Source organism: Chinchilla lanigera, unplaced genomic scaffold, assembly GCF_000276665.1.
Source record: "Chinchilla lanigera isolate Chin_1 unplaced genomic scaffold, ChiLan1.0 scaffold00059, whole genome shotgun sequence".
Taxonomy (NCBI): domain Eukaryota; kingdom Metazoa; phylum Chordata; class Mammalia; order Rodentia; family Chinchillidae; genus Chinchilla; species Chinchilla lanigera.
The window spans coordinates 15,205,383-15,214,557 of NW_004955460.1; the positions used below are offsets into that span (position 1 = coordinate 15,205,383).

The 9,175-nt window shown below is 44.5% G+C and overlaps 2 protein-coding genes across 10 annotated transcripts in view; both read left to right on the plus strand.

Moving 5' to 3' along the window:
- Window positions 1-393: 393 nt before the first annotated feature.
- The window catches only part of LOC102026085 (zinc finger protein 655-like), a 17,221-nt gene continuing 8,439 nt past the window's right edge, over window positions 394-9,175 (plus strand). The window contains exons 1-5 of one of the 9 annotated variants that reach the window (XM_013521189.1): window positions 394-1,447; window positions 2,536-2,698; window positions 4,045-4,130; window positions 4,518-4,644; window positions 5,803-7,126. In XM_013521189.1, coding sequence (XP_013376643.1) covers window positions 2,563-2,698; window positions 4,045-4,130; window positions 4,518-4,644; window positions 5,803-5,999 — 546 coding nt within the window. In that variant the 5' untranslated portion in view covers window positions 394-1,447; window positions 2,536-2,562 and the 3' untranslated portion in view covers window positions 6,000-7,126. The other 8 variants (XM_013521185.1, XM_013521181.1, XM_013521182.1 and 5 more) reach the window with 8 other exon arrangements.
- Window positions 2,622-9,175, plus strand: part of LOC102012511 (transmembrane protein 225-like) — a 50,479-nt gene continuing 43,925 nt past the window's right edge. Inside the window, exon 1 of the mRNA XM_013521192.1 lies at window positions 2,622-2,698. The gene's annotated coding sequence lies outside the window, so the exon portion shown is untranslated. The remainder of the gene's footprint in view (window positions 2,699-9,175) is intronic.

The window sequence follows — 9,175 nt, forward strand, 5'->3', positions numbered from 1 at the left end:
GTAACAAGGTCTCATTAAGTATCCCAGTCTGGCCTCCCACTCTCAATCCTCCTGTCTCAGCCTCCTAAATGCTGGTATTTAAGGCATGTGCCATCATACTGTTTTTCATACTTTAAAGGATAACTGTCATGCAAATCTAGTTCTTCCACAAGCCATCATAATCTCTTAAGGATCAAGGCATACCAGAGGGTCACAATGCCTAAGGGTTCCTGTCTCAGTCCTCTGCCTATCCAGCCTATCTGCATAGCTGTGTCTTTCTAGCCGGGAGGGTAATTGTTTTGTCTTAGTTCTTTTTCTTCCATTCCAACTTGTTTAACCTCTTCCACTCCTCAATTCCCCAAGATCCTTAATGTGCCAGATCCTGTATGGACAGTGATACTGCTTATAAAAGAACTACGAACAGTCAAGGAACATGGGAAAGAAAAGTTTATTCAGGTCAGAATACATTGCCACGAGGGACAGCAGGCAAGTTTCCAAGAGAGGAATCGCATGTTCAGAGTGAGATATTGTGGTTTTTGTAAGAAAATGTAGATGTGGGAAAGGGTCTGAGTTGGCAAATGGAGATATCTTAGACGTATTTTCCAGGGCATGCTGTTTCTTGTTACTCTTCCAGGAACACTTGTGTCATAACGGACGTTGTACATGAAAGTTGCAAATTGCCAAGGTCATTTACTCCCGTTTCACAGAAGCCGCTTTAGTTTTAGATAAGGCTGCCGAAACACATTAATTCTTTGAGAAAAAAATGGACAAACAGGTCTTTATTTTTATCATGTTTAGCTACTCAGGATCAGCACAATGCCTCCAAACTGCCCAGCATGTGCTGAGCAGGATTGTGTTGGCAGAGAAATTTGTGTTGCTGACAATTTTAACTCTGGTGTCAACACATTTAATAGGTTTTGACTTCAGGTCCTCCTATCGCCAAGGCGCCATGAGTGCTACTTCACACTCTGCGTATGCACCCCTGTGCTGGTTCCTCATTGGCCAACTCAGGGAAGCCGGACCATTAGGCTCGCGATTCCTCCTCACCCTAAATACGTGCCCACTGGGGCTGGCCACCTCCCTACGCAGTGGTGGATAGCGTCAGGGAGCAGGTTGGAGGTTAGTTTTCCCGACGTTTGTCGCAGTCATTATTGGTGTCATGGCTAGAAGCGTCCACTAGGTTAGTGGAGAGAGGGCGGTACAACTGCTGAACAACGTGAAAAAGCCGAGTGCAGCACACAGCATCCACGACGGCCATCCCCTAACCACTTGAATCGACTCTCCTCCACGGACTCAGCTCCACCGCCCGCAGCGAGGGCCGCATCCGGGGCCTGCGCTCCACGACCGGAAATGCCACTGAGAAGCGCCCGCCCTCGTGCAGCCTAGAGCGGCCCCGGAAGAGCTGGCGCGGCTCTGCGGGGCGGTGTGTAGGTGACCGGACGGTAGCTAGGCCCGCCTCTCCGCTCTGGTGAGTCCCCCGGAAGCCGTTCCAGGGTCGCCGTGGGAGGGGTCCCTTGTTTCGTCTCCCCAGGAAGAGGCGCCTGGCCCTGGCTGGAGACTGTTGCAGTCTTTCGGATCGCGCGGAGGCCCGGGCTCGAGAGCCTGTTTGTCTTCAGACCTGGTTCAGCCGAAGCCCCGAGGATCAAGAGCTCCGCAGTCAGAACTCGGTGACCTGTCCTGGGTGTGCGCTGGGAAGGCCCGCTTCGCACTTTGGGGGACCGTGCCTTTGCTTAGAAGGGAAGCGGGAGGAGGGCAGATCCCCAGCTTGGGGCCTCTTGAGGCCAGGCTGGAGCTGGCGAGGGCTTTTACGGCGGGTTGTGGGAGGATATAACCCTGTCACGTCCTTGGGGTTGAAGGACACCCGTCAAACTTAACTGGAATTGCAGCTCTTTCTTGTGTTACCAGGCTGCCCACCTAGTCTGACGAAGGGTCTGCCCCCCTCAAAATGGAGTTTCCTTGTTAGCCAGGCCCATTTAGTAGTTCAAAATGGGCTGACAAATTGTTACCGAGTAATACCTCAGGGGCCTAGGTTTGGAAGAAACAATGAGTAATCATAACAAGCATATTGCTTTGGGTAGACTTGAGCTTCCAGCGAAGGTTGTAAATTTCAACTATTTTGGACTTTCTACAGAAAGCTCTACACTATCCAGCGGCACTGTGCGTGCGTGTGTGTTTTGTTGTTGTTAAACTCACTGTGTAGTTCAGACTGGCCTCGAACTTGGGTGATCCTCCTGCCTCAGCTTGCCCAACGCTAGGATTACTGACTTGTGCCCGCATGCTCTGCGTTTTTTTTTTTTTTCCTTCTTAAATACCACAAATTCCGAATTGGTGGAGTTCAAATAAACCTTCATACTTGGACCTAAGATTTGGATCTGAAGTATTTGAAGTTGAATAATAACTATGTTTGTTTCTGTTGTTCGTTTGGGTGGTTAATCATTATTATCCAGCTTTTATTGAGTATCTACAGTGTGTAAGATATTTTACTACGTCCTGAGGACATGAAATAATGTGATCTTTTATCTTCTTCCAATCATTTCTCCTAATCTCACCCTGCAGTGATGGTCATTGTTCTCCAGAACAGGGATGGAGGAACTGTCAGCCCAAGAAGCCTCAGGATCACCAGGGGTCCAGTTTCAGTCTTTGGAGACCCAGTCTGAGTGTCTTTCCCCAGAGCCTCAGTTCATGCAGGACACCGACATGGAGCAGGGACTCACTGGGGGTAAGGCAGAGACAACGCTTGTATCCAGGAGAATGGGAGTTTAGAGGGGCTTCTGGGCCTGCCTGGTGTGATGAGATCAACAACTTGAACAAGAAGATGGCCCTCAGAGGGAGGACTGGCCTGGGCCCTTCTATTAAGGATGGTTCATCTTTAATAAGCAGAGGGGTCGTCACTCACTCCTTGGCTTTGTGTCTTTCAGACAACCTTCACTTTATCCCAGTTATCACATCTAGAATAATTTCTGAGCTATGCTGCTTTTGCCACATCTCATAGTTCTTGCTTGGCTCTTAGATTTAGTACCTTTCCCTCGCCCTGTTAGCTTCACTTAGTTTCTCTTCGCTTGCTGACTGTGTGCTTTGCCACTTGCCATTCTGTTGCAATTGCAGTGTTTGTGACTAATGTACTTTTGTTTTGTTTTGTTTTGTTTTTGGTCTTTTTGAGACAGGGTTTCACTATGCAGTTCAGGCTGGCCCTGAGTACACTTTGTAGCCCAGGCTGGCCTCAACTCACAGCGATCCTTGTGCCTCAGCCTTCTGAGTGCTGGGATTACAGGCATGCACCATCATGTCCAGCTTGTGACAGATGTTATCTAGTTTTGATGAAGAAAGCAAGCATTTAATTCCTTGTTTGAACACAATGCCTGTTTGAATGCATTCATGTTACATACTGACTATATAATCACATTTTAATGCTTTGGAGAGATAGGTTGGCCAATTTTTTTTTTTTTTTCTTTTTTTTGTTAAGAACTGTGTCTTAGATTGCTGTGGCCAGCTCTGGTGCCAGAAGTAACTTGTACGTCAGCACCACGGGAGGAGTGCCACAGTGTGTAGTGTGCTGTGGGGACATTGTGGGAATGTGGAAAGGATTATGAAGAAACAGATGACTGTTCCTTATTCCTGGAAGCCTTACACACTGGTTGCAGAGACAGTGCCCACTTGTAAGAGAAAAACTTACTGGAGTTTATAGCTGTGTCTGGGAAACTAGAAATCTACTGAATTACTCTGGCCTTGATAAGACACTATAAATCTTTATGCTTTGCTTCGCCCACTGCAGAGCAGGAACGGTGCTTCCCCTTGTGTGAGAAGAATGTCAGGTTATGAGGATAGAGTGAAATAGATTTCCTAATAAAATCCTGTGCCATAGGCCTGAACATGCATGAGTAAGTCATACAAGGGCTAAGGAGAGACAAGAGTGGAGCTACCCAATACCTGATATATATTCCTTGGTTTCAGTACATATTGATGTGAAAGAGGGTCCCACTGACACCCCTTGGGCTGGAGAGGCCTCTTTTGAAGGGAGCCCTGTGGAAGGGCTGCTCTTACTCTTGATCCTTTCTCCTTCCTCAGCTCCGCCTGTTCCCCAGGTGCCTGCTCTTCCCCACGAGGGAAGCCCAGGAGACCAGGCAGCTGCACTCCTGACAGCCAGGTACCAGGTGAGCTTAGGAACCCTGTGCTTTTCCTCAGGGATGGTTGCTGCTGGTTGAGTGTGGCCTCTCTCAGTCCATCCTTTAAACCTTGTCTGGAATTTTTTTCACTAGCAGACCCCAGTTTGGGAACTGACTCTCTTCAGAGAACTAGCCTTCACACAGACTGCTTTCCCATCTCCCTGACACCATGAGCAGATCTTCTTTGTCCCTGGTGCTGTGATGGGCACTTACTAGATCTTTAAGGGTTGTGGGATCATCTCCCTATATTTTAATCTGTTCTTCATCCTCCCCATAAATACACATGGATAACCTCTCTGTCATCATCTCCATTTCCTGGCCATGGTGCTACAATGGCCTCATTTCCCCAAGAGCAGCCAGGATGTGTTATTTCAGGAGTTTGTGACATTCGAGGATGTGGCTGTGTACCTTACTCGAGAGGAATGGGGACGCCTGGACCCTGTTCAGAGGGACCTCTACAGAGAAGTGATGTTAGAGAATTATGGGAACGTGGTATCACTGGGTAAGGATTGTCTTATACTCAATTTACCTATTTGGATTTCTTGTTTCTGAGTAAATGTGAAGTCTTTGAGAAGGTTAATAAAGTGTGGCTTAGATTTCAGGTCTTAGAACTTCTGAATCCTCTGATCTTTAAGGACATCTCCTCTGGAAAGGATAATTAGAATTTCTTTGCAGTATCAAGAGGAGACATTGTACTCTTTGTCGTCCTAAGTTCATGTTTTCTGCTTTTTTGGGACATCTGTTCCCTGTTAGCAAAGAGAAACTTGCTTGTGCTTTGCTTAAATTCTCATATTCCCTATCTTCTTCTTTTTTTCTTTTTTTCTTTTTTTCTTTTCTTTTTTTTTGGTAAGAGAGACTCTAGAGTACCCTCCCAGCCCTGGCCAGGCTCTTTCCTCTCTGGTATCTTTGTTATATATCTCAGAGTGTCCCACTTTAAAAAGACTAAAATCTTTTTTGAGTAATCTCCTACCTCTTAAGATCTCCAAAGTCACCTCCACATAGGCAAATTGGAGAGACTTGATAGAATGGCATGAGTCACTGTGAGTACATTTCAGTGAGTCACTTCGATGGTAATCCCAAGTAACCACCCCCAGGGTAGCAGAAGTCTCAGACATTTATCCTCCCCAAAGGTGGGGTAAATTCTTGCTGGGCACTCTGGCTCATGTCTGTAATCCTAGCAGTTGGGAGGGTGAGGCAGGAGGATCACTGAGTTTGAGGCCAGCCTGGGCTACATAGTGAGTTCTAGGCGAGCCTGAAGTACATAGTGAGACTCTTTTCAGAAAACCAGAAAAACAAAAAAATTACTAAACCATGTCTGTCCTTTATCATTTTGAATGATACAATAGGCAGCTGTAATTAAGTACCTGTAATACACTTGACAAGCATCAGCAGAGGGTTGTTGGTAGCCTCCTTGGTGTGAGCGTTGTTTCTTTCTGTTTCTTTCTGTCTCTCCTCTGCTTCTGTAAGCATGTATTATGACTGTATTTACTCACTCTTTTCTTTCTTTTATGCTTTGCCTATATTGGTGGCGTGCGGGACATTTCTTTGTCTCCCTGATTACACTTAGGCTTCACTCAGTCTTCTTAACTGTGGGGAGGAAGTCTGCCCACTGGAAAGGTTTTTAGTATGTTTTCCATTCCTGGCTCTTTGATCTTTATAGGCATACTTCTCCGCCTTCCTACCACCCGGATTCATTGTGTGAATTCCTGCCCAGCTCTGAGTCATACCCAGGCAAGTGCTTTCTCTGGAGAAACACTTGCAGTACTTTCAGCAGGAATCTCCAAGAGATGGCCCAAGTGTCGGCTTCCCATCGGTAGTGCTCGTCCCTGCTCGGAAACTTCCTTTCCACAATTGTAAGATACTAAATTTGGTTGATGGAATAGATGCTCCCTGGGATACCACCAGTATGTAAAATTGTAGTTTCTCAAATGATCTTTGTTAAATTTCTAATATGAGGGGCTAAGGAAGCCTTTCCTTGCAACCAGATGCATTTTGAACCCATTTCATTCAAAAATCATGCTTGGTAGTCAAATGCTTATGTTCTGAGAAGCTGCAGAGTTCAGAAGTTCAGTTCCACCTCTCCATGTGATCTTGTGTTAGAATGTGGCACATGCGCTGTGTCCCCTCCTTTTCTGCAGTGAGGACCTGTGCCTTGTGTTGCCTCACTCTCCTGTGACCCCTGGGCTTTCCTTATGTTTAACATCAGGCTTTCCTCCTTCCTTTAAAGGCCTGCCTTCCTCCCCTTGACTCTGTGGTGCTATACAGATTGATTCATTTATAGTACCTTTCCTGATTAAGTGTACCTTAGCACTGTTTGATGGAGGGGAGATGGGAGGGCAAAAAAAGTTAAATCTCTTTTTTTTTTTTCAGGGCATCAATATGAATGTATATTTAATAAATTTGTAAAATGTAAAATGATATACATATATAATTGTAAATTATTGTCAATTTTACTTAATAATTACAGAATTTCCAACATTAACCTGTCTAATTTTTGGAGCAAATCTTCGTAGCAAAACTTATAGATTACGGTATAATGTAGTCTAGTAGCACAACTTGTGATGAGACTGAACTTTATTCCATTTTCCATGTCATTTCTGCGTACACACATAGGACACCCATGTACACTCTGACATACCAGTCACACTACTGGAAGCCCACCTACTCACTGCTTTTATGACCAGGTCAGCAGCATCTCTTTAGAAATTATTTTTATGGGAAATCATTTTATATTTGTGGGTTCAGTGAGCTGCACCTGAAATTGAAGGTTGTACTGTTCGTGGTTGTAACAGAAAGGCTTTATAATTCAGTTCCCACTTCATGGTTCACATCTTTTTTTTCTCATGACAGTAGCTCTGAATTGTGTTTGCTACAGACATTAGAACTTTGGTCCTTCGGTTAAGTGCTTTCACTGTGTACTAGAAAATGTACAGAATATAAACAGTCACAGCTGAGCCAGGTGGGTTGGTGCATACCTGTGATCCCAGCAGGGATTACTGAGAGGTTAAGGCCAGCCTGGGCTACATAGTGACTTCAAGGCCAGCCTGAACTATATAGCAAGACCCTGTCTCAAAAAAAACCAAAACAAGAACAAGAAAATAATCACAGCAGAACTTTGATTAAATGTTTCCACTAGATAGTAGTAAATACGTAGAATAGGAATAACTGAGTGAAAAGTATATAATAAAGAATTTTCATTATCACATTTTTTTTGTTCTTTTGAGACAGGGTCTTGCTATGCAGTTTAGGCTGGCCCTGAGTTGACATTGTAGCTCAGGCTGGTCTAGAACTCACAATGATTCTCCTGCCTCAGCCTCCCAAGTGCTGGGATTGCAGGCGTGCACCACCACGCCTGGCTTAAATTTAAAATGAAGCATATTTTTGTTATTGACTATGAACAAATAACTGACTTTTGTACCCAAAAGGAAATTGCCTGTGAGTGCTGAAGATTTTGGGCTGGGCTGCACTTTACATAGGTCATTATGGCAGATGCTCTATAATAGATGACAGCAGTAGAAACATGCTTATCAAAGTTCTAATTGGTGATAAATGAGTCAATAAATCAGGCATGTTTTACTCATATCCATGGCTTTTTGAACTTGATGTCATAGAGGGCAGCAGTGATTTTGCACAGAGTATTTTCTCCTGTTTGCCGAGCAATGTGTTTCTAGGTAGTGTGTGTATATATCACTTAATCCTTACCACAACCCTGTGAAGAGAAGATGTTATTCTTTGTGTCTGAGGACATTGAGGCTCAGAGAAGTTAATAGGCTTAGGAGCCAGATGTGTCTTGGGTGTTTGTGCTCTTTTCTACTGTTTTTGCTTTTAGGATAATAAGTGCCCCCATATATGACATTTAAATTTTGTTTTTTCCAATATTAGGGATTGAACCCAGGGCCTTTGCACTGACTTACAGTCCCAACCCTTTATTATTTTGGGGGAAAGTCTATCCAAGTCAAGTAAGTTGCCCAGGATGGGCTTGAACTCATGATCCTCCTGCCTCAGGATTTTAAATGTTTTTAATGGGTTATCTTACTCTAATAATAAGGAGAGTCAAAGTGACCATGAAAAATTGGACAGACAGACAAGTTTATACATTTTGGGATCAGAGAGGCCATACATGCAGGAAAAAAAACTATCTAGGAGTATAGTCTAGTACAGGAGTTATCTATGGAATAATGCTGTTGCTCGTTGTGACTGCTCATGCCTGTAATCCCAGCTACTGAGGAGACTGAGACAGCACAGGTTTGAGGTCAATTTGGGAAACTTGGAGAGACCTTTTCTTAAAAACAGCTTGGGGATATAGCTCAGTGCTGGAGCACTTAGCTAGTGTGTGTGAAGCCCGGTGCCCCTCCCCCAACAAGAAAGCTATTGCTAAGAGATTTTATTTGTGTATTTATTAAGGACCACGAAGGGAAGCAGGAAGCTTCCAAATTGTAGAAATCTTTAGCACAATTGTGGTAAAAGGAACAAGCCAAATAAAGTAAAATTGAAATGCTATTTAGTCTACGGCCATACCACCCTGAACGCGCCTGATCTCGTCTGAAATGTTATTTAAATTTTGTGGTGCTAGGGATTGAACATATGACCTTGTGCACAGTAGGCGCGTCCTCTACCACTGGGCTGTGTCTCCAGTGCTTTTGTATTTTGAGGTAAGGTCTTACTGAGTTCCCTAGGCTGGCCTACTCCCCACTCAAAAAATTTTTTTCCTTTGGAGACAGGGTCTCACTGTGTAGCCCAGGGTGCCTTTGAACTCACAGAGATCCTCCTGTCTTTGCCTTCCAAGTGCTAGAATTACAAACATGCACCACTATACCTGGCTTCACATTTTATTTATTTTTCAAAAAAATTTTTTTTTTTTGAGACAGGGTCTCACCACATAGTGCAGGCTGGCCTTGAACTTGCTTATGTAGCCCAGGCTGGCCTGGAACTCACAGTGATCCTCCTGACTCAGCCTCCTGAGTGCTAGGATTACAGGCGTGTGCCACCATGCCTGGCTTTATTTTTCAAATGTTATTTTTATTTTGTCTTTT